The sequence below is a fragment of the Nipponia nippon genome, unplaced genomic scaffold, assembly GCF_047370975.1.
Source record: "Nipponia nippon isolate SJK-2023a ecotype South Korea unplaced genomic scaffold, ASM4737097v1 scaffold_6, whole genome shotgun sequence".
Taxonomy (NCBI): domain Eukaryota; kingdom Metazoa; phylum Chordata; class Aves; order Pelecaniformes; family Threskiornithidae; genus Nipponia; species Nipponia nippon.
In genome coordinates, this window is record NW_028262380.1 from 749,443 (window position 1) to 776,129 (window position 26,687).

The following is a 26,687-nucleotide window of genomic DNA, read 5'->3' on the forward strand; positions in this document are numbered from 1 at the left end:
CGCGGCCCCGGGCCCAGCCCCGGCCATGGCCGCCGTCAGGGTGCCGGCAGCGGCGGCAGCGGCCCTGCCCGCCGCCCGGGAGCAGGCCCTGGCCGCCGCCCGCGACTACAGCAGCGGCCCCCGGCTGAGTGAGTGCGGGGCGACCCGGCGGGGGGGCACTGGGGCGGGCAGGGGTGGGTGGGTGGGTGGGTGGGTGGGGGGGAGGCACTGGGGCGGGCAGGGGTGGCAGGGGTGAGTGGGGGGCACTGGGGCGGGCAGGGGTGGGGGGCAGGCAGGGATGGGTGGGTGACACTGGGGCAGGCAGGGGTGGCAGGGGCGGGTGGGGGGCACTGGGGCAGGCAGGGGTGGGTGGGTGGCACTGGGGTGGCAGGGGTGGGTGGGTGACACTGGGACCAGGCAGGGGTGGCAGGGACGGGGGGGGGGTGACACTGCAGCAGGCAGGGGTGGCACTGGGGTAGACAGGGTGACACTGCGGCAGGCAGGGGTGGCAAGGGACAGGTGGGGGGCACTGGGGCAGGCAGGCACGAGTCAGGGGAACTGGGACCAGGCAGGGATGGCAGGGACAGGTGGGGGCCACTGGGACAGGCAGGGTGACACTGGGGCAGGCAGGGATGGGTGGGGGGCACTGGGACAGGCAGGGTGACATTGGGGCAGGCAGGGATCTGGGCTCTATCCCTCCGTGCCCCCAGCCGCAGGCAGGGGTTCTGCCCTCGCTGCCGAGACCCTCGGAGGGAGCGCAGGGGCTGCACGGGTCTCTGGGAGGGCACGGGGACTGTCGGGGGGCTGAGGGGCCGTCACCCCCCGTCCCGGGGGCTGCACCTACTGCTGGGGAAGGTGTCCTGGCCCCCCGCGGGCCGTGGGGTGCGTGCCGGGCTGCAGCCGATGCCGCTGGGGTGCACCGGGTGCCCCTCCGGGTGATGGAGCCCGTACGGACCCGCCGCAGCGGGGGACAAATCGGATTGACGGCCCCGTCCTCCCTTGGGACGTGCCAAGGACTGTGTGTGCGCCGTGCGGGGCTCCCCTGCGCTGCACCCATGGGTGCTGGCAGCGCTGTCCGCCCCCGTGCACCCCGCTCGCAGCAGCCCCGGGACCTACGGGCAGCACAGCGGGCTCGGAGGCGTCAAGGACGTTTGCTGTGACCTTTCCGCCTTCGCTCCCGGCTCAAGGGAGCTTTGCTGTCACCTCCGTCACCCGGAGCCGGGTGGCTGCGGGCTGGCACGGTCCTGGCTGCACCCTCCCGGCGCGGCGGAGCCCAGCCGGCTCTGCCCGGCCGCCCGCCCGTGTTTGCTGTCAACACGGGGCCGGGAGCAGCCACCTGCGGGTGACTTTGCCCCGGTTCGCGCTGGGTGAGGGCCAGCCCTTGGCCCCCGGAGGGGCGCTGGGTGCAGGGAGGGGGCCGCAGGGCTGTTTCTCGTCCCGTCAGAGGCGGGTCCTCCCCTGGGCTCCCTGGCTGGATCCTGCGGGAACAGGCTCTCGCGCCCTTTGTGCGCCCGTGGGAGGCAGTTTGCTGGGCTGGGCGGCCAAGCGCTTTTATTTTCGAGGAAGCCGTGTTTTGCCCCGCCGTCGCTTGGCGGCAGGAGCTGTAGGGACAGTGCCAGCTTTGCCAGTCTGGCTTTGCAAAGCCAAACCCCCCAGCAGCCACCTCCAGGCTGGGACAAAAGTCCTGCCCCGGGTGTCCCGTCACCACCCGATGTCGGAGAGGTGTGCGTGGGGAGCACGGGACCGTGACAAGCCGATGCTCTGCAGCCCTGTGTGCTGGGGCGGGAGCTGGAGGGGTGGGAGCGGTGGGTGCCGGAGCGGGAGGGAGCCTTTGGGACTGCCCCAAAAATGCGCTGCATGGTGAAGGCGAGGGTGGGAGCCAGGAGGAGGGACCCTGGCAATGCGGGAGAGCCGGGGGTGTACCCGGGGGTGACATTTGGAGGGGTCTGGGGGAGGTGTGCGGAGACCCCGCTCAGCCCGGGGGAAGAGGTGTGGGGCTGAGCTCCCGGACGGTGCCACGCCACGGGGCGCAGCGGGGCAGGTCTGGGTGGGACGGCCGTCTGCGCGCCGTGGGCACTGCTGTGTGTCCCTGGTGTGTGCCACCGCGCCGGCTTCCCGCCCCGCAGCGATGCCACAGCCTGCCCCCAGCCCCATGGCGGGGTGCCCGGGGTGCCGGCAGCGTGGGGCCCCAGGGTGGCACTGGGCACAGAAGCAGCTACGTGGTCCCCAGCTCCAGCCCAGCACCTGGAGCTGGGGGGAACCGGGGGGCCGAGCAGGGCCGTGGGCAGGCAGGGCTGGCTGGCAGGAGCAGGCAGAGCGCTGCCTGCACTGCTCTGCTGGGGCCAGCTCTCCTGAGAAGCAGGAGAGGTATTAGCAGCTGCTTCCCAGTGCTGCAAATCCATTAGCACAAGCGAGTGGAAGAAGCACTTACCACCTCCTGGCCTTTGGCTTGACCCATCTTTATGAAAAACAACCCAGCGAACAAGGCCGCTGCCCGCACGTGGGCTCGGGGCCGCTGCCCGCACGTGGGCTCGGGGCCGCTGCCCGCACGTGGGCTCGGCGGCTGCTTGCGCAGAGTGGGGTGCCCCACGCCCGGCCCCGCAGCCTGGTGCAGCCCCACGGCGTGCTTTAAACGTGACAAACTCCTAAGCACAGCTTGGGAGAGGCTCGAGGGCTTGGGCTGCAAGGGGATGGACAGACGGACGGATGGGAGGATGGATGGATGGATGGAGAAAGCAGGAGATCGCTGTCAGCAGGCCCAGTGCCACAGCGGTTGTGCCGCGCGATGGCAGCCCGGGAAGGGGAGTTTGGTGGGATGTGTCTCGGCTTCTCCTCTGCCGTGTCCCAACCCGCCCCGTTAGCCGTGACACCCCTCTCCTGCCAGGACTCTGCGCCGGGTCCGGGCATGGTGCCAGCGCCGGGCTGGCCGCAGGCAGGGGACGGTGCCTTTGGGAGCTGTGGCCGGTGGGGTTTGGGATGTGGCGTTGCCCGCTGGGGACACGGGAGGAGGAGAGGAACCGGGGAGATCCCCCAGCCCTGGGCACCCTGGCAGGTCTCCCCTTGGACCAGATCCCCCTCGGCGATGGAGCAGCCGGCGCGCTCGGAAGCAGAGCTGGGCTGCCGTCCTTGGTGTGGCTGTAGGAGACGGCAGCTGCTGCAGGGCTGGCGACGGGGCTGGCGGGGGCCGCGGCCATCGTGTGCCCGTGTCCTGCCGCCGGCCGAGCCTGGGCAGGCCGCCCGTGTCTATTCCCCGGTTGCCAGCCCCCGGTTGCAGAAGCCGTCCATCCTCCCGCCCCTCCAGCAGCATCCCCAGCACCCCAGGGCCCATCCCGCTGGGGTGCGATCCCGCAGCCCCGCTCTCCATCACTTCTTTCTTCTTGAGGCCATCTCCTCCCCTCGGCCCCTCAAAAGCCCTCAGCCCAGCTGGTGCCTGCATCGCCCGCCCGGGGCCGGGGTCCGGCAGCCCCGCTCCTCGCCGCCCGCCCCCCCGGCCCTGTTTTGTCTGATGGAAAATGCGACAGCAAGCCCAGCAATTTTTTTCCTTTTTTTTTTTTCCTTGGGTTGGCTTGTTTGGTTCACGCTCGGCTGGTCCTGCCATTCTTTGCCTTTCCTCACATGACGTGCAGGTGTGTATGGGAACCCTCGGCCGCCGGCTCCTAATTAGTGGCATAGAGTGTGACCCCCCGCCGGGCTTTTCACGGGCTGGGACAGGCCGGTGGGGTTGACAGCGCGGCACAAAGTGACACATGGCACAATGGGCAGGTTGCGGAGGGGGAAAGCGGTCACTTAGGGATTGTCGGAAAAGTCCCAGGATGGCCCTGGGCTGCTGTGCTTGTCACCCGGTGCAGGATGAGGCCGTCGGGTGATGCCGGAGCTTGGCTCTGGGAGGTGCGTCCAGGCGGATCCTGCCATGCCCGGAGGATCGGTCACCACCACGGCTCCGGCGCCAGGCAGGGCTGAGCGGGATTTTGAGCTCAAAGTTGCCATCGGGGCCAGATTTGTGCCCCGTCGCCGGAGCTGGGCTGCGGCACCTTGAGCGTCAGCTGGGCCCAGCATTTTGGTTAAAAACCAGGCTTGCGGGTGCTGAAATGGTGAGCGGCATCCAGGAGGGAAGTGGGACGCATCCAGCCTGGTCCAGAGCAGCCCACGGCCACCCCATGCCTTGTGCTCAGCACACCCAGAACCCTCTGCCCCACGGGTGCCTGTTGCCGTGGGGTGCTGGGTGTGAGCTGGGGGATGCCGGAGACCCGTCCTGGTGCCGCCTGGGCTGGGGGGGAGAGGTCTGGGGGGGTTGGGGGCTATTTGAGGCCCGTTTCTGTGCTCCAGCTTGGCTCCCTTCAGCCCGCTCCATCCCGTGCTTCAGCCTGCACCTGGGGCTGGAGACGGGAGAGGCCGTCGGAGGCTGCGGCGGCTGCGTGCGACCCCCGGCTCTGTGATTTGGGGTAGGGGATGTGCAAAGCTGCTCGGGCGCTGAGCGGGGATGAGCATCGCCCGCTGCGCGCCCCATCCTAGAGGCCAAGCTGACCATCAGCGGGCAGGCGCCAAATTTATCCAAAATCAGCCTCGATCACTTCTGCGGAGAAGGTAATACCCTCGGCAGTTTTCCGCCAGCCTCCACGCCGTGGCCGGGGCTGGAGGAGGCCGGAGCCGGGGCTGCATCCATCCCCTCGCCGGAGGTCCGGAGCACTTTGGAGCAGAGCCCTAAGGCGTGTGTCGGGGCCGGGGGATGCCCGGGCAGGGGCAGGGGGCCGGGGCGAGCAGGGCGGGTGCGTGGGAGCAATTAGCGGCGGGTGTAGTTGGGTCGGGTCCTCTTTGTCACGGGGGCCCTTTCCCCCCGCTCCGGCCGCCGCCGTGGTCAGTAGTGCGTGAGCGTCAGGGCTAACGGAGATTGCATCTGACAGGAGCTGTGAATTTGGGGCTGGGGGTGTGGAAAGGCCAGGTTGAAAGACTTTTCTTTTCTCTTGGCCCCTCTCCCCCTGCCTCCCGTGTCTCCCCCGCTCCCGGCCGTGCCCCCCGGCAGCCTCCCGGCCCGCGGCCGCCGCAGCCCACCCACCCCGCCGCTCCTCCCCCCGCTTGTTCATAACAGCTCAACATCTTAATTATCTGAATTAGTGCTTTCCGGTAGCAGGGGCTCCCCTCCTCTGCCCCGTCCCTCCCCGACCCTCTCCTCCTCCTCCTCCGTCCCCCCAGCCCTGAGCCCCTTTGGTGGGCTGTCACTTGGCGTTACTGTCGCGATTTCCTTCTCTGTTGCGATAGAGCCCTTTGCACTGCAGAGACGGGCGCGGACTGGAGCGATGCGGCAAGTGCCGGGCAGGGTGGCTCCGGCACCGGCTTTGCTCCGGCCAGGGCAGGGCTGGGGGGCGAAGCCCTGGGGCTGCCCCGTTTGGGAAGCCGGGAGCTGCGGGTTCCTTTGTAGAAAATGAAATATTTGGCAGAACAATCCGTTGCGCGAGGTTAATTTTTTCGTGGTATCGGCTGGGGGGCTGGTTTCCTTGGGCACGGAGAGGCAAGCCGAGGCCGAAGGGAGCCCCCGGCTTGGCTGGCGAGGCGAAGCCCCTGTGAGTTTTGTAAGGGGCTTTTCAGTGGAAACGGTGAAGAACAGGGAATTGTGGAGCAACATCTTTTATCAGCCCCCTATTCGTTTCTCCGTGACCGAGTCTGGCTGTCCATCCATCCATCCATGCATCCTCTGGAGGCCCAATCCCCAAAAAGCCTTTTCTCGCTGGGAAGGAGGCCGAGCGCCAGGCCGGGCTGCGGGGCTGTGGGATCTCCATCCCTGGAGATCTTCAACCCCCCCATCCCCCGAGCAGCTCCAGGGGACCCTGCTTGAGCAGGGCTTGGACCAGAAGATCTCCAGAGGTCCCTGCCCCCCCCCCCCCATGCCGTGACTCCGAGAGCAAGCCCAAATTGTCACCAGCGCTGGAGGTGACGTTGCAGGGCTTTGTGGCCAAGCCCAGACCCTTGGGTCATGTTTTTCCCTCCTTCCTGGGGATGCTGGTGGTGTCGCCACCACCCTAAAATCCATCCCCAAAACGAAGGCATGGGGGGGGAGGAAGGGGGTCCGGTGACAGCGGAGGGCAGCTCCTTTGCAAACCGACTGGTGTGGTCGGAGAGGAGCCTGCGGGAAAGCCAGCGCTGCCAGGGACCCCTGCGAGTCTGGGCTGGGGGGGCCTTCCCTGCCTCAGTTTCCCCCGAGGAAATGAGAGGAATGGCGCTTCCCTCCCGGAGTGGTGGCTGGAGGGCAAATACATGAGTATATATTTTATTTAAAGGTGGGTGGATGGATGGATGCATGGAAGGATGGGAAGGTAGGTAGATGGATGGATGGATGCATGCAGAGCTGGATGGGTGGATGGGTAGGCAGAGAGCTTGGCCGATGATCCAGTATCACAACCATAGGGCACCAAGCACTGCCGCCAGAGGGTCCGATGCCCTCGGTGGGAGAAGACATCCCCGTGCGGTGGGAGGGAAGCCAGGAGGGTCCCGAGGGGGCTGGCGGCCACCGGGGCTGCACCGCAGACACCGTGCTGGGGCCAGAGGGATGAGCCCCGTGGCCCTGTCCCACGTGGGGGGCTCCCCAACAGCTGGGGCTGCGGAGGAGACGCGGGGAGAGAAGAAAAGAGCCCAACAAAACCTCCCGGGGGAAGGGAAGCAGGCGAGGCGGCGGATATTTGTGAAGGAGTCGGAAGGGGAAATAAAAGGCAGAATGGTCACTTTGGGAATAAAGGAGACAAAAGGCGGGGAGGCTGGCGGTGGAGAGCCGGCTCCCGGCGTGCCAGCCCCCCAGGTTGCTGAATGGGCGACCAGCAGGAACTGGGCGTAATTGGGTAACGGGGAGAAGGCTAATTGCAAAACTGGCAGGGATTACTGGCACCGCCAGCGTCTGCACTGGGGCACGGACCAGGTGAGGGAAGGGGGACGCTGGGGGCCCGGTTGTGCCACGGTGGCCAGGGATGGGTGCTCCCTGGTGTGGGATGTGGCCAGCAAGGGGCAAACGGGACCTGTCCCCCAGAACCGAGGTTCCCGGGGCTGGTCGGGCTGGGCTGCTGAGCACACGCGGGACCGGCTCCTGCACCCAGGGAGCTGCGCCGGTGCCGGCATCACAAGGAGGGTGGCATGGGTGCTGCGGCACGGGGACCCGCATCCCACTGCCGTGGCATGGACCACCCATCCCCGCAGCTGGCGGGAGGGAGGCCGGCGAGCTCGCCAGCTGGCCCAGCCTCTCCAATCCGATTAGGATCATGAGTAAATCAGAGAACCCGGTGTGAGAAGAGAGGGCAGAGGGATGAAAGGGCCCGGCGGGGTCAGTAAAGCCAGGCCCTGCCATGGCAGGCGTTACGGCGTTTGACACATCGGTAAAATGATCAAGGCGCGGCTTTGAGCCGGATCGGTTCCCCGGCACCTGCACTCGCCTGGGAAGCTGCTCCCAACCCTGGCTCTCCCCGGCCTCGGGGACCTCTGCGTCCCCTTGCTGGGCTCATGCACGGCTTCATCCCCGCTTGACGTCCCTGCGCTTGACGTCCCTGCGCTTGACGTCCCTGCGCCGCGCTTATCCCTGGGGTCTTCGTAGTCACTTTGGAGAAATCACCTCCCCGGCCCCTTGTTCCTTGCCCGAACGCAGCGCTGTGTGAGTGCCCAGTGCCCTGAGGTCTCATCCTGAACCCCGGGGTCCCAGGCCGGCACCCTATGGCAGCCGGGCAGTGCCACCCTGCAGGCACGACCAGGCTGGGTGCTCGGACCTCGTCTTGGCAAGGGTGGCCCCGAAAGCTTGTCCTCCTGCTCCGCAGCACCCAGCTGGGGTTGTCCATCCTGGGGTGTCCCCTGGGGACAAGGGGTGACCGCCGTGCTGCCGGCTGAAGGCAAGCGAAGGCAGAAGGGCAGCGGGAGATGGCAGGGCTGCACCCATCGCATGGCGCCGGGGCTGCTGTCTCTGCCCGTGGCCGTGGTTTTTGGAGGAGGAGCTGTCTGGCTGCGGGCAGGGTGTGCGGGTAACGGTGGAGGATCTGCTGGAGCGAATGGGGCAGAGGCTGCCGTGGAGGTGGGGTGGATGGGGAAAAGCCTGGCGAGATGGGGATGCCCTGCTGGGAAGGGAGCTGGGACCTGCGGGAGCTACTGGAGCAGCCAGCAGGTCCCACCTCGCTTGGGCATCCATGCCACTGAGATGGGCTTGCCCAAGGCTGGCGAGCTCTCCTGGTGCTGCTTGGGGGGGTTTGAGCCAGGGAAGCTGGGGACGGGGGGGACATTGCTCATCCCGGCTCCAAAAGCTGCCGGTTGCAGCGTCCCCGGTTGCGGCATCCCTGCCCAGCGCGTGGGGGCACCTCGGGAAGGCGAAGCGTCCCCCGGGCCGGCTGCTGCGCTGTCACCGGGCATGATGGCAAGTAGCCACCGTGGAGCAGAGCCATGCCACGGCAGCAGGGGGACACGAGCCTAATCCTGCCTTAATCATGCCGCAGGCAGCATTCGGTGTGGGACAGGGGCGGGGGGTGCGAACCGGTGTCCGTCGCGGTCTGGGTGGGGACGGGGGAGGCACCGGGGTCTCCCCGGGCGAGGGGGGTCCGGCGGCGGGAGAAGGTGGAGAGTGACGGCCCGTTTTGGGGTGGAAACCACCCCCCACCTCGCATCTGCGCTGCCCGTGGCCCCGAGCCCGGCTCTGCCTGGGCAGGGTCTGGCTCTTGCGACTTGTTCGTATATTTTTTCCACAAAAAGGTTTGTTATTGTTCTTTTTTTTAAAGCAAAATCTTGGTGTAATGAAAAATTGTCCTGGGAAAGGGAAAATATTGACTTGCAGAGAGTCCTTCAGTTTGCTGGCTGGGGTGGGCTGCTGCACTCCTGGCTTTAAACGTCGTTCCTTTCTGCACGTTTATTTCTATTGAAATGTTTTATATGTGCTGAAATGAAATTAATTTCGTAAAGGCGGCGTTTCCTGCAGGATGGAGGTTCTGGGTCTCCAGTGCAGCAGCCGCCAGTCGCTTGGCCCGTAGCTGGGGTATGGAATGGGATAGCAGGACTGGATGGCGCTGGGGTGGGACGGATCCTGCCTGCCGAGGCCGCGGCCCCCCGGTGCCCATGGTCCGGGGGTGGCGGTGCTGGGAGCGGGGTGGGAGCAGCCCCGGCGCCGGGGGCTGACGGTGTGTCCTTTCCCCCCAGCCTACAAGACGGTGTGCGGTGTCAACGGGCCCCTGGTGGTGCTGGACAACGTGAAGGTAGGACCCTGTCTGCCGGTGGGTGACAAGGGGACCCCTCGACGGTGTCACCTTGGGCTGTGTGGGGACCACCGTGCTGTCCCTGCCTGGGCCTGGCTGCCAGATCCCCTCCCAGGGCAGGGAGGGTGCAATGGGGGAGCGTGTCCCCTGTCCCATGTCCCCTGTCCCCTGGGCTGTCCCCTCCTCTCTGGGGTCCGTCAGCCGGCTCCGAGCTCCCTCCTCTGGACACGGCCGGCAGCAGAGCCCGTGTGCCAGCCTGCACACGCGTGTGGGCGTGCAAGCGTGCCTGCTTGCGTGTGCACGGGCATGGGGACACGCGTCGGCGTACGGGTGGCCCTGTGTGCGCTCTGCCTGGGCACCCTGCGCTCGCCCCGTGTCCCCCTGCACCCAGGCACCTGCTGTCCCCTGTCCCCTGTGCCCCTGCCCGAGCTCCAGCTCCTGTCCCTTGTCCCCTGTGCCCCTGCTGAGCTCTGGCTCCTGTCCCTTGTCCCCTGTGCCCCTGCCCAAGATCTGGCTCCTGTCCCCTGTCCCCTCTGCCCCTGCCCGAGCTCCAGCTCCTGTCCCTTGTCCCCCTCTGTCCAGGAGCCAGGTCTGAGCGAGGCCACAGCACAGACCCCAGCTCAGCCCATCTCCCAGCACCTTGGTGGCACCCTGCCGGTCCCTGCTCCCGGAGCAGGCGCTGGGTTCACGTGGGTGGGCGCTGGGTGCCTCAGCATCCCCGCGTGGCCCGGCCAGCCGGGACCCTCCGAGGGGCTTTGTTGGCTGGTGGCTCGTTTCTATGGCCCCTTTCACGCCCAGCCTGGCAGGACAGAAATTAATAAGCTCAATTAAAGAGCCAGACCGTGGCGGGTGTTTCCTTCGCTTTGTTGTCCTTTATGCAAAGGTCTTTATAGGAGAATTAAAGTCCAAAGTTCGCAGTGCCGGTGCCAGCCCCAGTGGCTGGGAGCGAGGAGGAGGGGGAGGAAGAGAACACAGAGTGTGCTGGGCGGGCAGGGCTGGGCAGGGGGGCTCATGGAGCGAGCCCCCTTGGACCTTGTCCCCAGAGCAGGACGTGTCCCTCAGCCAAGGGGCTGCAGAAAAGCCCCCTCCATCCACCCCGGGGGTCTCGGCTGGGTGGGGGGGCCGGGGAGGTCGGTCGGTGTCCCTGGGGGGGCTGCAGCCCTTGCCACCCATGGGTGCTGGGTCCCGCTCGCCCCTCTGCCCGCGCCGGCTCGGCTTGGCCGATGCGAGGTGGTGGCTGCGTGATCCCTGACTTAACCTGTCACAGCTCAGGGGGGATTACGGGGGATCCGGCGGTGCGGGCAGCCCGTGCTGCTCTGTCCCACGGGGTCTGGCCGTGGGGGGTCCCCGAGGGGTCCCCGAGGGGTCCCACCAGCTCCGGGGGGTTTATCCGGGGCTGTGGATGTGCTTTGGCAGGCTCTCTGCTTTATGCAGGGGATAGGTCTGTCTGCTTCTGGTAGGGAAAGGGGTTTGCATTCCTTCGTTACCAGGCTCTGTCTGAGAGCACCCTCAGGGGAAGGGGGCGCCCCACAACACTGGGGAAACTGAGGCACGGAGCAGTGCCACAGCCAGGAGAGAGGAGCCCCCCACCCATCTCACCCTGACCCTGTCCCTACAGTTTGCCCAGTACGCCGAGATCGTGAACTTCATGCTGCCCAATGGCACCAGCCGCAGCGGGCAGGTCCTGGAGGTGATGGGCTCCAAAGCCATCGTCCAGGTGAGCCCAGCGCAGCGGGGACGTGGCGGGACGGGGGATGTGCGGGCGCTGTGTGGCCTGGGGCTGTGTCCCGGGGCTCTGTCCCCCTCCAGCGGTGGCCGGCAGGGCCCTGCCGGGCTCTTGCCCCAGCTCTCCCAGCACGGCAGGCTGCAGGACCGGTGTCCTGGGACGGGCAGCGTCCGGCGGCGCGGCTCCTTGCTGGCCCGTGGTCCCTGGGCTGGCGGTGTGGCACCGGCAGGGATGGAGCTGGTACCCGTGCCAGCCCTGGTGCCAGCAGCTCAGGGCAGGAGCCTCCGGGTGCCAAATCCGAAATGACGTCGTCTGCAAAAGTTCAGCAGAATGGAGGGGCCAGACGTGGGCACGACCCCGTGCTGGGTCTCCGTCCTGCTCTGCCTGTTGCCCGAGCTGCCCACCCAGGTCCCCCCGCCGTCTCCCTGCCAGGCTGAGCCCATCTGGGTCATGCCGCAGCCTCCTCAGGACCCCCCATCCCTCAGCCCCCCATTCTCCCCCTTGGCCTCCCTGGGCTGCCTCATAAGGAAAACTTAGGACCCTCCTGCCATCGCCCCACGGCCCCCAGCCCCCTGTGGGGCTGGGAGCAGGGTGGGCAGCGGGTTTCTGGGGTGCCCGGAGCGGGCAGGATGCCCCCCCCACACCGGGGCAGCCAAGCAGTGGGGTTTCACCGCCAGCACCGGGGCCGTTTGGGGCTGTCCTGCCCAATTAGCCGGGGTCCCCCCTAATCAGCCAGCCCAGGGCTCGGCCTGGCTGGGATCTGGCTGGCGAGCCGCCAAACCTTGCTCCTCTAATGCCGCCCAGACCTCTGCAGCGCCCTTTTAATCCTATTAGGGAGTCAGCCTCGGGAGGGGAAAAAAAAGGGAAAAAAAGGGGAAAAAAAGGAGCCTTTTGCAGCTGCAGCTTTGCCAGGGGCTGGCCTACGCGCACCCAGGTGCTGCGGCCGTCACCTGCCCTCGTGCCTGCCCACATCCCCGCCGGCCCGGTGCCCCCGGCCTTCCCAAGCTGGCCCTTCTCCCAGGGGCCGCACGGCTCTAATTAAAGCAGCGATCTGGAGGTTAATTAATACAAACGGTGTCAAATATTATACCGATCAAAATGCCTTTGGTTTCCCTGCCCTGCCCAACGCATTCATGAGAGCGTGGCCCCCCTCCCCTGCTCCCCCTGAGCCAAAGCCCCTCGGAAGGGAGTTTTCTTAACCCCGGGGCTTCTCCCCCTCTTTTATCACCTCTCCCTGACGGGTTTTTCGGGTGAACGCGGATCACGGCACCTCCCCGCAGAGAGCCCGGCCGCCCCCGAGCCCCCCGGCCCTCTGCGCCCGCTAATCCCCACTAATTGCCACCCGCCCGCCTCTTGCCCTGGGGTCTCCGCAGGTGTTTGAAGGAACATCTGGGATCGACGCCAAGAAGACCTCCTGCGAGTTTACCGGGGACATCCTCCGGACCCCGGTTTCTGAGGACATGCTGGGTAAGTGCAGCCTGCCGCTGAGCCCCGGCACATCTCGGTGCGTGGATGGTGGGGTAACCCGGGCGCGGGGGGACAGGCGGTTTGGGGGTGTGGGGGTCTTGGGGTTTAGCTCTGCTGCTGCCCGGGGGCTGAGCACATCCCTGGGTGCCCTCTGGTCCTGGGAGGGTCACATCCAGCGTGGAGGGCTGGTGATGGTCACCCTCCTACAGGGCGAAAACATCCCCCTGGGCCCACTCTGCCCAGTTATCCCAGGAGAAAAAGCTTGGGCTGGACTGGGAAAAGGTTTCCCAGGTGAGGACAGGTGAACTTCAGCCCGTGGTCGTGCTGTTAGCGCTCTTCTTACCTCGACCTTAGGGGGGCTGGGGCCGCCCAGCATCTTCCCCGTCCATGCTGAGCCCTGAGATGTGGCCAGGCGTGGGGCTGCAGGGGGGGACCGGCCACCCCTGTCCCCTTGGGGACACCCCCCGGGCAGAGCCGGGTGCTGGCAGACCCCCACAGCCCCGAGCAGCCTCCCCGGGGACCGTTCAAGCCCAGCCCCAGGCCCTTGGCCCCCCCAGCCGTGTCAGAGGCTCCTGAGGGTCTTACAGCCCCCAAAGCGGCCCCGGGGGCTTGCAGGGGTCGCAGCCGGTGACGGCGGTCGCTTGGGGTCCCGGCGGAGGGACCTCGGCTGACGCACGGTATCGCTCCCCGATCGGGGGCCGCGTGTCTCCTGCAATCTCCTTCCCGTCTGTGCCTGCAGCGCGAAACCCGGCCAGAGCCCTGCCTGCAAAGGGCAGCGGTAAAGGGCAGCCTGCCTGGGAGGGGGCAGGTGTCGAGCGCGGTACGGCAGCGCGCGGTGACGGCCGGACAGGTCCTGGCTCCCCAGCAGCCGGCAGGGAGCCCCTGGCTCCTTTCCCAGGCAGGGTCCCCTTGTCCCCATGCGGGGTCCGGGCGTGAGTCCCCTGGGAGGGGAGAGGGGCCGGGCAGGAGTGTGCAGAGTCCATCGGGCTCGGGGGGTGGTTTCCCCTTCCTCCCCCCCCAAACCGGGCCAGGGTCCCCCGGGTGCTGGCCTGCATCGCCCCTTCCCTCCCCTCTGCCGCTCTTTGTGCCGCGGCGCTGAATTAAGCCGCTGCGCGCCGGCGAGACGTGGGTGCCCACCGAGCGCCAAGGTTACTGACCTTTCATGCTCCGTGCTCCCGCGCCCCGGCCCCGCCATCAGCTTGATCTGCTCTGACAACGGCGATGCCTCCCTGGCCCCGTCGGGGACCGGAACGCGGTCCCATAGGGGTGACAGCGGCACGCGGGGGTGCCGGGGGGGCTGGCATGGCCAGTGCACCGGCTTCGCCGCTATCGATCCCGCGGCTCGGAGCCGCTCGATGAGGCTGAGCATGAACAGCGATGCAACGGCTCTCCAGGAGCCTCGTACCCCCCCTCAGGGCTGGCGTGGGGGGGTCTTGTGTCACCCCACATACACGGGAGCTGGGGACCCCAAGGGGGAGGTGATGGTGGGTGGCTTGGATGGCGCGGGGGGGTCTCTGGGGACCTGGCCCTGCGTGCTGGCATCCCTACCCTGCGGGCTGTGGTGCCACGCTCCCTGCTCACCCTGCGCAGTGACATGGGGACGCCTCGTCCCCCGGCATGGGGGGCTGTGGGACACGACGCCCTGGGTGCAAAGTCCTCTGCTCCTCACCCATCCCCCGTGGGACACCCAGGGCAGCTGGGATGCCCTGTGCCACCCATGGGTGCTCTCCATTTCCCGGGTTTCCCCATGGCTGGGGTGGAAGCACTGCTGCCTGTCCTTGGGCTGCCTGCACCCGCACAGGGGACCGGGAGCGGGATGGAAACCCTGCCCCAGAGCCACGGGACAGGCAGCTGCCTGCTCGCAGGGCTCTGCACCAGGCTGGCTCGCTCTCCCTGGCCTCCAGCAGCTCTCTCCTTGCAGGTCGGGTGTTCAACGGCTCTGCCAAGCCCATCGACAGCGGCCCCCCGGTGATGGCCGAGGACTTCCTGGACATTAACGGTGACGGCTCCGGGCACGGCATTGCTTTGCCAGCTCCTTTGCGATGCTGGAGGGTCTTGGGGGCAGCCCGGCATCTGGGGCCGACACCGTGCCCTGATGGCCAGAGCGGCCCCGCGGTGCCGCCCCCACCCTGGGTCCCCGAGGGGGTCCATCCGTCCCCATTGGGGTGCCCTGGGTGGGGGTACGGGTGCAGGGGTGGTGCCTGGTGAGCCTGTCCCACGCCAGGGCTCGTGTGGGGTGGCTGCACTGCTGCTTCTTCCTTCGCTCCAGAAGCCCGGGCCTCATTTTTAGCACCAACGGGGGCAACTCCTCCATTTCGGGGTGCCCCGCGGGTGCCTCATTCCCTTTCCCGCTCCAGGCCAGCCCATCAACCCCCACGGCCGCATCTACCCCGAGGAGATGATCCAGACCGGGCTCTCGCCCATCGACGTGATGAACAGCATTGCCCGGGGCCAGAAGATCCCCATCTTCTCTGCTGCTGGTCTTCCCCACAACGAGGTGGGTCCCTGTGGGGTGCCGGGTCCCTGCGGGGTGCCGAGCCCCTGGCACAGCCCCGGCAGCAGGAGGAGGAGGATGGAGGAGGCAGCACAGGGGAGTTTGGGAGGGCTGGAGCCCATCTCCTGCGTCGCTCCTCCTCTCCCTGCTGTGCTCTGCTCACCGTGACGGGCCAGACCAAACTTTTGGGGTGTCTGTTGTGTTCCCCGCCCCCCCCCCCCCAGCCACGCAGGGTGATGGGCTGCTGCACGCAGGAGAAGGGAAGCTCACGTTGCCTCGTGCCTCAGTTTCCCCATCTGCACAGCGAGGGGATAAAACAAACCCCGCTACGCCAGAGCTGCGCTGGGGGGGAGAGGGGATCTGGGCTGATGTGGGGTGCGCGAGCCCGTGGGGTGGGGAGCCACAGACCCCACCGTGGCCCCGCGAGTGCGGTCGTGCCTGGTGCTGGAAATAGCAGCCTGATCCACGGGCGCACCGGCGCGGTGGATGGGCAGCACCGCCCCAGCCCCCGCCCCGGCACAGACGGTGATGCGATGGGACGGAAAACCGGCCCTGACAGATCGGGAGCGACAGAGGAGGGTGACCATGGTCACGGCGGGGCCCGGCATGACAGGCGCTGTGCCATGGCGAGGGGGCACGGCTGGCGGGGGCCGGGGAGACCCCGCTCCCCCTCGCCCCACGGGGCCGGGTACCCACCCGCGGGCCGGGTGGGCAGCTGGGGCTGCCGGTGCCCGTGCTGGGCTGCTCTCTCCTGTGCTGGTTCCTGTTTCTCCCATCTGCATCACCTGCCCCTCGCTGCCGTGGGGGCCGTATCCTGGTCCCCGGGAGGGTTGTGGCCCCTCTGGGGGGACTTGGCCGCGGGCGCTGGCCCTGTGCTGCCCGCCTGTCCCTGTCCCGCTGCAGATCGCCGCGCAGATCTGCCGGCAGGCCGGCCTGGTGAAGAAGTCCAAGGACGTGGTGGACTACCACGAGGACAACTTCGCCATTGTCTTCGCTGCCATGGGGGTGAGTCGGTGCCGGGATGGGACAGCCCAGCCGACCTCGGCAACGCCTGCTGACAGCGAGCCCAGATAGCACGGGATGTGCAGGCAGCCTTGCTGCCCCCTCCTCGCCCCTCACCTGCCTCAGTTTCCCCATGCATGAAGCTGCCCCGCTCCCGCTGACCGGCCTCTCCTCCTGCGTGGGCAGGTGAACATGGAGACAGCTCGCTTCTTCAAGTCGGACTTTGAGGAGAACGGCTCCATGGAGAACGTGTGCCTCTTCCTCAACCTGGCCAACGACCCCACGTGAGTCAGCCCCGTGGCTCCGGCACGCGGCTCTCCTCCTCCTTCTTCCTTCTTCCCTCCTTCTCCCTCCCCGCTGAGGACCTGATCCGTCTCGGGTGGATGGAGGTGCAGAGGCTGCTGCTGGGCACAGCTGGGGGTCTTTAGGGTCCTGCCGCGCACAGGAACCCCAAAGGCTGCGGGTCCCTCTGCTTCCCGGGGGCCAGCCCCGCTCCTGGGCATGGCGAGCCCTGCCCTGAGCAGCAGAGGGGGGGCTGCAGAAGCATGGGGGGCCCCCCTCCCATCCTGCACGGTGCTGAGTCCCTCGGGTTCCTCTGTGTGCCCTCCTGGCACCCCCCAAACCTGCCCTGGTGCTGGGATGGGGGGCAGCCTCCAGCATGGCCCGGTGAGGGGCACCCTGGGGGTGCAGGGGGGTGCGTGCAGGCTGGGCTCGGCCGGCACGCGCTGAGCTGCACCCCTGTGTGCCCTGCCCCGCATGCTGCCGGGCTGGGGGACCCCCTTGGTGGGGCTGGGGGACCCCTGGGCAGGGCTGGGGAACCCCCTTGGTGGGGCTGAGGCAGCCATCCTGGGCTCTGGCCAGCAGGCAGCAAACAGGCAGGGGAGGTGGCACCGAACTCGGCCAGCTTTTGGGTCCCCATCCCTTCCCGCAGTGGCTGGGAGCCGGTGCCCTGGGCGGGCAGCGGGTGCCTCCCTCCTCCTCCCCGGCCATTGCTCGGTCCCAGCTCGGGGACCCCGAGAGCCTGCCGGGCTCCAGGGATGCTCTGCGGGGGGGAACTGGGACCTGGGGGTGCCCACCCTGTCCCCCTCGCAGGATCGAGCGGATCATAACCCCCCGCCTGGCCCTGACCACCGCTGAGTTCCTCGCCTACCAGTGTGAGAAGCACGTGCTGGTGATCCTGACCGACATGAGCTCCTACGCCGAGGCCCTGCGGGAGGTCAGCGCCTGTCCCCCGGGATCGGTCCCCTGTGTCCTCCCCTGTGTGGCAGGGGATGAGGACTGCCCTGTTGGGGTGCCGGAGTGCCCAGGGTGCCCAGGATACCTGGGGTGCTGGGAGTGCTTGGGGTGCCCAGGATATTCGGGGTGCCTGGGGTGCCCCGGGTGCTGGGCGTGCCCAGGATACTTGGGCTACTTGGGATGCCTGGGGTGCTCGGGGTGCCTGCGATGCCCAGGGTGCCCAGGATGCCCGGGGTGCTTGGGGTGCCCAGGATACTTGGGGTACCTGGGGTGCTCAGGGTGCCTGCGATGCTCAGGGTGAGGGTGCTGGAGGTGCTGGGGGTGCTTGAGCCCCCTCCAGCGCTCACTGCAGCCCCCCCGTCCCGCAGGTGTCGGCAGCCAGGGAGGAGGTGCCCGGTCGCCGCGGCTTCCCCGGCTACATGTACACGGACCTGGCCACCATCTACGAGCGGGCCGGGCGCGTGGAGGGCAGGAACGGCTCCATCACGCAGATCCCCATCCTGACCATGCCCAACGACGGTCAGCGGCCCTGGGGGGCACGGGGGTCCCTGTGGGGTGTGCGGTGCCACCGCTGTGCCCGCACCTGGAAACCACAGGGCTGGGAAATGCCAAGTGGTTTTGTTTTAGCAAGTTTTGGGGGAGCTCATGGGATCCGTTGGGGTAGCGAAGCTTGCTGGGATGCTTGAGGGTTGTTTTTCCCCCCGTGTCGTCCCTCTGGCCCCCCGAGCCAGAGCGGAGTGCTGGGTGTCAGCCAAAGGACGTGGTTGGGGAGGACCCGGGCTTGGGGTGCTGGTGCAGCCGGACACGCTTTCGGGGCTCACAGCGCCCTGCCTCTCCCCAGACATCACCCACCCCATCCCCGACCTGACGGGCTTCATCACCGAGGGGCAGATCTACGTCGACCGGCAGCTCCACAACAGGCAGGTTCGTCCCCGTGTCCCTTCCCGGCCCCGTGCCAGAGCGGAACGGGGATGGATCCCCACCGGAATTGCATGGGGCTGGAAGCCAACTGAGGGGTGCTGGGGGCAGGGGGGAGCCCAAACTGAGGGCAGCGTCCCCTTGCCTGCGCGGGGGGTGGCCGGCAGGGCTGGCAGCAGGCGAAGGCAGTGGGGGTCTCTCTCGCCCTGCAGATCTACCCCCCCATCAACGTCCTGCCCTCCCTCTCCCGCCTGATGAAGTCGGCCATCGGGGAGGGCATGACCAGGAAGGACCACGGGGATGTCTCCAACCAGCTGGTAAGGGACGATGACACGGAGCGGGGAGCGGGCTCCTTTCTCACTTCGAAGCCCTCCTCCCCCTGCTTGGGCCGGAGATCTTGCTGCCCTTGGCCCTGACGGACTCGAGCACTTATTTTCGGCACCCCCTGGACGGGAGGGGGGGTTGGGGTAAGGGCTGGGATGCTTTGCCCTGGGAAGTCCAAGAGGTGCAGAGCCCCAGAGCCGGGGCAGAGCTGTAGCTTGTCCTGCCGCAAGAAGCCCGGGCTGACAGCAAGCAGGCTTTTTTCCCTGCAGCATATATTATTATATATAACATAATTGTATATAACCGTGGCTGCTGCTGAGAGCAGAGGGCTTTGAGAGGTGCCTGGGCACGCAGGCCGAGCCCGGGCACGCAGACCCTGCTCGGGGCGTCCCCAAGGCGCAGGGTGACACAACGGGGCAGCGAAGGGCCAAGCGAAGGCTGCTGTCGGTCCCTCAGCCGCCGCTGCCCCCGCTCTGCCTGCCCGGCGGGTTGCGTGGAGCGTCCGTCTGTCCTGACGCCCTGCTGGCCCGCAGTACGCCTGCTACGCCATCGGGAAGGACGTGCAGGCGATGAAGGCGGTGGTGGGAGAAGAGGCCCTCTCGTCCGACGACCTGCTCTACCTGGAGTTCCTGCAGAAGTTTGAGAAGCAGTTCATCACCCAGGGTGAGGCGGGCGGCCGGACCCCAGCCCCAGAGCCGGGAGGGGGCTTGGGGACCGAACCGGACCCCCAGCATCTCCCTGCTCCCGGCACCTCCCTTTGCCTGCGTCTCTTCCCAGGTCCCTACGAGAACCGGAGCATCTTCGAGTCCCTGGACATCGGTTGGCAGCTGCTGCGCATCTTCCCCAAGCAGCTGCTGAAGCGCATCCCCGAGAGCATCCTGGCCGAGTACTACCCGCGCGAGGCCGCGGCGCCGGGCCAGGGGCCGGCCAGCACGGCCCTCTGACCCCCCCCACCTCTGGGCTTTGGGGAGCCCCTCGCCTCCCCCAAACCTCTGTGGCCCATCCAGAGGTCCCTCGGTGGGGCTGGCCAGGGTTGGCTGCCGGGAGGGCGCCGAGGGCTGGGGGTCCTTGGCACCGGCGTCCCGAAGCGGTGAGAAACCTCTTCCCCTTGCTCAATAAAGCCAGCGTGGTCACCGAAACCCCTCCGTGCTCTTGCGCTGTTTCCTTCCCACCCCAGGCCATTCCCCCCCTCCTGCCTGCACCCCACGGGAGCAGCACCCTGCCCAGTGCAGGCAGGCTGCCCGATGCAGGCAGGGGTGCAGGAAGCTGCCCGAGCTCCTGCTAACGGGGCTGGCATCTCCTCAAACCACAGCACTTTTTTTATTTTAAGATGACCCGAGAGGTGTGAAGGCAGTGAGAGGGGGGTGTCTGCTGCGGAGCTGCACGGGGAAGGACCTGAGCATCTCCCCAGGTCTAAGTGACTCAGCGCGGGTTTCGGTTCCCCCTCGAGCCCCCGATGGCAGCTGCGGCAGGACCAGCCCTGCCTGGATCGGGGTGCTCAGCCTCCGTCGCAGCCGGTGGTGGTGGGGCCGGCGCAGTTTCACTTCCCTGCAGCGAGCGCCAGGGCGGGGGACAGGCACCCTGCCCAGCTCGGGGTGCGGGGTGCCGCCAGCCCCACCGCCATGGCCTGGGCTGAGGAAGGCGCCGGGCAGCTGGCAGGTAAGGTCCCCCCGCTGCGCTCGGGGACGCGGTGGGCTCGGTGGGCTCGCCGGCGGCCGAGCATCCCCTCCCGGCGGGGTGGTGGGGGTGGCTGTGGCTGTCCCGAGACCATCACCGCGGCCTGTGGGCGCCGCCGGCTGAGCCAGGTGGTTTGCAGGGCGCAAAACCAGCCCAGAACCGGTCCTGGGGAGGGATTTTTCTCTGCTCAGCCGTCTCACAGAGGGGCCAGTGACTGGTGGGTGGTGTTTAGATGGACCACCAGCTCCCAGGCACTTCTGCCTGCCTGTCTGTCCGTCCATCCGTTCCCCTGCTGCTCCGGGCTGCGTGGGGTGCCCGTCCTGGCTGCGGTTTAGGGCTTTTGCTGCTGTTTGCATGCTCGTACGGCTTCACCTTGCAAGAGCCGAGGCCACGGGGGAGCAGGACTCTGCACAGCCCGAGCCCCACCGCTGGCATGGGGGTCCCGGCACGGGGGTCCCAGAAAGGGTCCCTTTGCTCAGCAGCAGCACCCCCCTCCCCGACCCGTGGGGACCCCCAGCCCTTGCAGGGGCTGGAAGGTGGCAGTAGCAGAGGCTGGCTCACAAACCGGGGCGAGGCTTTAGATGCCAGAGCCCATTCCCCACCAGATTAGGTCTGTGATGGGAAGGGTGGGAGGCAGGTGCTGGATTCCTGCCCTGCTGCCGCTTGGGGCCGTGATGCACCCCAGCCCCGCTGGGAGCTGCCCTGGGGGGAGCCGTGCCCCCAAACCCCCGCCCTGGGGGGACGGGAGGACCCCGGAGCACCTGGAGACAAAGCAGCTCCCTGGTCCCAGCCGCGGGGGACCCCCCTCCCAGTGCCTGTCCCCGGGGACACGCTCCCTGGCACGTGCCCGCATGCACTCGGGGGGGTCTTGCACATGGGGTCCCCCCCAAGCAGTCACCCCGGTGCTGTGGGGGGGAAGCCCGGTGGTGCCGGGGACTCTCCGTCCCCCCGTGTCACCCCGGTGTCCCCCCATGCCCGCCGGCACCAGCCCGGCCCAGCAAGGGCACGGCTCTGCGGCGGCACCGGGCGGCTGCGGGCGAGGGCTCGCCGGGGCAGCGGGATGCTCTGGCACGGCTCTTCCCTCGCCCAGAATCGCTCGCTGGGATTTTTCCCAGCTGTGCTCCTGCCTCCTTCGAGCAGCCCCTTCCCTCCGATGCCCTCCGCTCCTTTGCTGCCGCTGTTAAAGAGCTGGTTGCTATCGGGTCGGATATATGCGGGCTGTTCCTCCTGCTCCAGGCCGTCCTGCCGTACGGACTTTCCCATTTTCCATAGGCCGCTTCCCCCTTTTCCTCAGCGGCCGCAGCGGCATCGCCAGCCCGGGGTGGGGGAGCTCAGCGCCTCTCCCGCAGAGCAGCGCGGGGCTGAGGAAGGCAAAGGGGCTGAAACACCTCCGGGCTTTCCACCAGCCCTGGTCACCTTCTGTCCTGCTTTTGGTTGCCCTGCAGCTATCCTGGAGTCAGAAAGCAGCGAGGAGGAGGAAGAGGAGGAGGAGGAGGATGAAGAGGCAGCTATGGCGCAGGTATCGCTCACAGGCTCATTTTCTGCTGTATTTCTTCCTCCTGCCCATGTACCGCTGAGGTGACGAAGGGCTGGTCCCCCGCGGCCTCCCCTCCAGCTGCGGCTGCGTGCCAGGGTGCTGGTCACCGCGGTGTCGCGGTCACAGCGTCCCCAGCGTGGCTGGCAGCATCTGGGCGGCTTGGGGCTCACCGAGACGGTGCCAATGCCATGCCAATGCCGTGCCGTGCCAATGCCGTGCCGTGCCACTGCAATGCCACATGTGTGTCTCTCCCCCCGCAGCACCCGTCCCTCGGCCAGGAGGCGGGCGAAGCGGAGGAGCGGCTGGCCGAGCTGGAGCAAGGTGAGCCCCGTCCCGCCCCGGTGCCACATCCTGGCACGGTCCCGTAGGGGGCCTCGGGGTTCAGCCCCTCGCTGGAGCCGGTGGCCATGGGGCCAGTGGGACAGCCAAGTGGGCAAATGCCGGTGGTGGTGCAGACCGGCGCCGTCCTTGGCCCTGGGTGGCTGGCAGGGGTGGCTGCGGGCAGGGAGGAGGGCAGGGACCCCCACCGGGCACCGAGGGCCGGGCGGGCGCCTGAATCTGGCCTCCGCCGCTGCCAGCGTCGCAGGCGCTGCTGGCCGAGCTCTCGGCGCTGGAGACGGAGTTTGAGATCGAGAGGACGTGCCGGCAGCGAGCCGAAGCCTACGCAGCCCAGGTAGGGCTGGGCAGCGAGCCCCCGCCGCCGCTCACCCCCCAGCACCCCGATGCCCGCAGCCCCTCATTGCGGGTGCAAGGGTGCCGGCGTGGCCACCGGCTTGGTGGTGCGGCAGAAACCTCCATGCTGGGGGGGGGTCCTCCATCCCACCCCAGGTGAAGCAGGAGAACAAGCAGCTGAAGCGGCTCAGCCTGGCCCCGACGGCCGCCCTGGCCCTGCCCGGGGAGGAGCCCCCCGAGGAGGACCCCGACCCTGCCCAGCGCTACGGGCAGCAGCTGGAGGGTGAGCGGGGCTGGAGGCTGGAGGCTCCAGGCTCGGCCCCGGCCAGAAGCGGGGAAGCCAACGGCAAAGCCCCGTCCCGGTGTCCCCTAAGCCTGGCTCAGCCTGGCCCCGCGGGTTTAGGTTGTGGCTGGGCTTTGTTCTGGGTAAATAACAGGAAAGCCATACCGAAAGCAAACGAAAAAGGTGAAATGAAAGTGCTGCCTGTCACGCTTCCTCCTTTCCCATCCTGTTTTCCCATGCCAGCAACCTGGGCTGCGTCTGCAGCCTGGCAGTGCCGGCGGGGCCGGGGGATGCCCGCCCCAGGGGACGCACTGCTTCTGGGGGGGATGCACCCTTTTGGGGGGTGCCCCCCTCGGGGGGATGCCCCATCCAGCCAAACCCCCCGCGTTCAGGTGATGTCGTGACTTTGCCGACGGGCTGACCCTCGGGATGCTCGGGGACAGCCTTGGGGCTGGAGAGGGGCGCCGAGGACAGCCCCCGGTGTCCTGTGGGTTGCTATTCCACCCCGTTGCCCTGTGTCCATCCCTCTGGGTCACCTCCCAGAACCAGCATCCAACAGGGTGACGGGTGACACGGCCAGGACGGGGGGAGCTGGGGAGCGGGTTGCTGTAGCACCACCAGCCTGGGCACAGGGACCGGCTCCAGGAGGGCTGCGCTCCCCTTTCCCACCCCTCGCTCCCCTTTCCCACCCCTCGCTCCCCGCTTCGCTCCCAGATCTGCAGGAGAAGATCTCCTGGCTGCTGGCGCAGCGGAAGGACCTCACCATCCAGGTCCAGGAGCTGCAGAGGCAGAACCAGGACCTGCAGGACCAGGTACCTCCTGGGACCCCCCCGGGATGCCCCAGCTGAGCAGGACCCCCCTGGGGCAGGGGCCTCCTTCAGCACCCTCCTTCCCGGGCTCCTGCTCAACCTTGTAGCTCCTTGCCGAGCTCAGGGCAGGTTTTTGGGGAGGGTGGCTCCCCTCTGCAGCCCCTCGCCATCTCCCTGGCGTCCTGGGGGTGGGCTGGGCACGGCGGGCCCCCCCGGCTGAGCGGGGTTTGTCTGGCTGCAGCTGGAGATGGGGCAGGGGGAGCGGCAGCGCCTGCGGGCAGCCCTGGGCAGCAGCCAGCGGGCGCTGAAGTCCTTCAAGAGAGGTGAGTTGGGTGCTGCGTCCCCACGGCTGTGTCCCCTCCCCGTCTCACTGCACCCCGGCGAGCCGGCGAAGGAGCAGCTGGCAGCTCCCCAGTGCCACCCAGTCAGGTGAACTGGTGAAGCCAAAGGCACGGGGAGCAGCAGCCGGATTGCCGGGACCTGTGTGCACGGGACCCCCCGTGCTGGCGCCGGCCCCCCGAGCCCCCGCTCTCCTCGGCAGTGTCCCAGATCGTCACCCAGGATTACTGCGAGGCGGTGCAGCAGCTGGAGCTGGAGCAGGACCTGCGCCTGCACGCCGAAGCCTTCGCCCACGAGGTGCGGCCGGGCCCTGGGCCACCCTGCCCATGGGTGCTGGGGGGGGACGGGCACCCACGGGGGCTGGGAGAGTGGGGGGGCTGCTTGCTCTCACTGTCCCTCAGTGCAAACACCCCAATACTCATCCCACCCTGGATCCCGAGAGGATGGGGATGCTCCTGGGCACCCGTCACGGTCCCCTGGGATGAGGTCGGATGGGTTTTGCTCCCAGTCTCCCCAGAAAGGGTTTTTCTCTCGCTGGGGTGAGCCTGGGGGGCTCGGTCCCTCCCTGACCCCCGTCCCCGTGGGCAGATGCTGGTGCAAAAGAAGGAGGCGAACAGGCAGAGCACGATCCTGCTGCAGAGCGCGGGGCCCAGCGCCCAGCTGCTGGCGGCCCTGCAGGAGGTGGGACGCCTGACGCGGGCGCTGGAGGAGGCCAGGCAGGAGCAGCAGCAGCGGGTGAGGAGCCGTCCCTGAGGGTGGGTGACACGGGCTGGGGAGCAGGGCTCGGGCACGGTGATGGTGGTGGCTTCCCCTGGGTGTGGGAACCAGCTGGGATCAGGATCAGACCCCTCCATGCCCACCCTACGTCGTGTGCCAAGCCTGGAGTGGTTGGTCTTCCGTGGATTCCCACGAGTGTGTTTCGGGTGCCAGGGCGAGGGTCCCACGATGGGAGCCCCCACACTGGCCTAGCACCCCCAGCCCACTGAGCGGCCATCACCCAGCCGAGAATTGCCCAAAAATGAACTTCGAGGTCTTTGCAAGCGGCTAATTTGCGGGGCTGGGGAGCATTCGCGTCCCTGGCAGGGCTGCACCGGGGGTCCCAGCTCCTGGGCTGCAGCTGGCTCCCCACCTCCCCGCAGGTGAAGGAGCTGGAGGAGCAGCTGGGGAGGCGGCCGGAGCCAGAGGAGCTGGATTTGGCCCGAGCTGCCCTGGCCGCGGCAGAGGAGGAGAAGCTGCAGCTGAAGAAGCGGCTGCAGGAGGCTGAGGGGCGGCTGGCGGGGCTGGAGGAGGAAGGTGGGTGCCTTCGCCCCTGCCCGACGCGGGACGGAGCTCGCAGCGGTGCCGGAGGGATGCCCGTGGCGCTGCCTGCCCGTGGCCGGGGTGGGCTCAGGCTCTGCACCCTGTTACAGTGGGGTCACTGCAGGAGAAGCTGGCCCAGGACCCGCCACCGCAGAGCCAGACCCCTGAGCCGGTTGCACCCGCGCCGCCACCACCGCCACTGCCACCGCCCGCACCCGCTGTCCCCGTGGAGTAAGTGACGCTGCCAGCCATCCCGGCCACCCCGGCCACCTGCAGAAAGCAGCTCCGGCAGCCCAGGGGCTCCCAGCTTGTCCCTGTCATTTCACATAAGCCAGGCGGGGGCAAACCCCCCGAGCCCCACTGCGCTCGCCCGCCGTGCCAGGCTGTGCCCAAGCCGTGCCTGCGGCGGCCAGAGCTTCTTGTGGGCGAGGGGCGCAGCTCGGCCGTGCCCTCACCTCCCCTCTCCCTTCCAGCCCGCTCTCGGCCATCCGGCGGAGGAAGGGGCTGGCAGACGCCCAGCGCAGTAAGTCGCCCCACGCCGCACCCCGGGGGGGTCCTGGCACCACGGGGGGGTCCCCTGGCAGCGCCACGGGGATGGGAGAGTCCCTGGGCAGGGGGAGGATGGGGTTCCTCCGGGACAGAGGTTTGCCGGTGCTGCACTGGCATCTCTCATGCATCCAAAAGTGTTGCTCCACTCCCATTGTGGGGTGACGGGCACTCTGCTGGCCCCCCACTCCCAAAGAAGGGTGCTGGGGCCCCAGCACCCCTGTCCTGCCCAGCACGGGTGGGAGATGAGCCCTGGCAGGGTCCTACCTGGCCCCGGTTGGCATCACGGGAGGGACCCCGGGCATGGTGGGGCTGCAGGGAGGTGGCAGGACTGAGCCCCGTCACGAATCCGTGGGGTCTCAGCACAGCGTTCCTGGCGCAGGCAAGCCCGAAGCTGACGATGCTAAAGCTCGAGCTGTGCAGGAGATGATGGAGCGGATAAAGAACGGGGTGGTCCTGAGGCCCACGAAGGCGCAGGTGCCCCTGGGCCAGGTAGGCAGGGACCCCGGCTCGGCCGCTGCCAGCCACCCCCGTCCCGTGGGGGAACGTCCCCGGGGAGCCCCGGGACCCGGGCTGGGTTTGGGGAGCATCGGCAGCCCCGGGGAGCTGCGGGGCCGGCAGGACGCGGCCGCATCTCCTCCCTTCCCTCCCGCAGGGAGAGGCGGTGGTGGCCAGCAAGCGGAGGAGTGCGGCGCTGGAGCTGCAGGGCATCCTGGTGAGCAGCCCCGTCCCAAGGCCATCGCGTGGGGACTCGGGTACCATCGTCCCCAGCTGCAGCCGTCCCGTGTGGGGCTGCCCTGGGGGTTCCCATCGCCTGGATGTGGCCCCTCGGCATCTCGGCTGCGTGCGGTGCTTCCTAGGGTGCCATGAGGAGGGCGAGCAGGAGGTCCAGCGGGCAACGAAGCAGCGTGAAGGGCAGGGACAGGCAGCTGGAGTCCATCCTGCAGCGGCGGCGGCGGGCGGTGGATGCCTCCCTGCCCGCCCCCGACCCCCCGCAGCAGGACCAGAGGGATGCCGCGGCGGCGGGGAGGCCGGACCCCGGTACGGCGTAGGGATGGGTGGGGAGGGGATGGGATGGGTGGCCCCACTGGAATGAGAGCGTCCCCAGGGACCGGCGCAGGGGTGGCACCCACACGTGTCCTCTCACTGCCTCGCTGCAAGCCCGACTGATGCTCT

General features: G+C 68.1%; 2 protein-coding genes across 3 annotated transcripts in view; both read left to right on the forward strand.

Moving 5' to 3' along the window:
• On the forward strand, positions 1–19,488 carry ATP6V1B1 (ATPase H+ transporting V1 subunit B1). Its single transcript, XM_087736354.1, has 14 exons — positions 1–128; positions 9,127–9,182; positions 10,801–10,899; positions 12,282–12,375; positions 14,297–14,374; positions 14,733–14,872; positions 15,773–15,874; positions 16,058–16,155; positions 16,964–17,087; positions 17,476–17,626; positions 17,949–18,031; positions 18,238–18,342; positions 18,883–19,012; positions 19,127–19,488. The coding sequence occupies exons 1-14, from the start codon at positions 26–28 to the stop codon at positions 19,291–19,293; spliced, it is 1,530 nt and encodes a 509-aa protein (XP_087592480.1). The 5' UTR covers positions 1–25; the 3' UTR covers positions 19,294–19,488.
• LOC104020959 (shootin-1-like) overlaps positions 19,300–26,687 on the forward strand; it is an 11,130-nt gene continuing 3,742 nt past the window's right edge. For both annotated transcript variants that reach the window (XM_087736353.1, XM_087736352.1), the window contains exons 1-16: positions 19,300–19,439; positions 19,680–20,008; positions 21,472–21,545; positions 21,824–21,884; positions 22,142–22,236; positions 22,392–22,518; positions 23,233–23,330; positions 23,569–23,650; positions 23,869–23,963; positions 24,255–24,401; positions 24,806–24,959; positions 25,076–25,196; positions 25,439–25,488; positions 25,894–26,003; positions 26,167–26,226; positions 26,372–26,552. In XM_087736353.1, coding sequence (XP_087592479.1) covers positions 19,972–20,008; positions 21,472–21,545; positions 21,824–21,884; positions 22,142–22,236; positions 22,392–22,518; positions 23,233–23,330; positions 23,569–23,650; positions 23,869–23,963; positions 24,255–24,401; positions 24,806–24,959; positions 25,076–25,196; positions 25,439–25,488; positions 25,894–26,003; positions 26,167–26,226; positions 26,372–26,552 — 1,492 coding nt within the window. In that variant the 5' untranslated portion in view covers positions 19,300–19,439; positions 19,680–19,971. The remainder of the gene's footprint in view (positions 19,440–19,679; positions 20,009–21,471; positions 21,546–21,823; positions 21,885–22,141; positions 22,237–22,391; positions 22,519–23,232; positions 23,331–23,568; positions 23,651–23,868; positions 23,964–24,254; positions 24,402–24,805; positions 24,960–25,075; positions 25,197–25,438; positions 25,489–25,893; positions 26,004–26,166; positions 26,227–26,371; positions 26,553–26,687) is intronic.

What these genes read in the sequence shown, in the direction of transcription:
- ATP6V1B1 (XM_087736354.1), top strand. Translation starts at nt 26, where the DNA reads ATGGCCGCCGTCAGGGTGCCGGCAGCGGCGGCAGCGGCCCTGCCCGCC. An exon ending in CAGCAGCGGCCCCCGGCTGA is followed by an intron (nt 129 to 9,126) that starts GTGAGTGCGGGG and finishes CTTTCCCCCCAG; the next exon opens with CCTACAAGACGGTGTGCGGT. An exon ending in CCTGACCATGCCCAACGACG is followed by an intron (nt 17,627 to 17,948) that starts GTCAGCGGCCCT and finishes GCCTCTCCCCAG; the next exon opens with ACATCACCCACCCCATCCCC.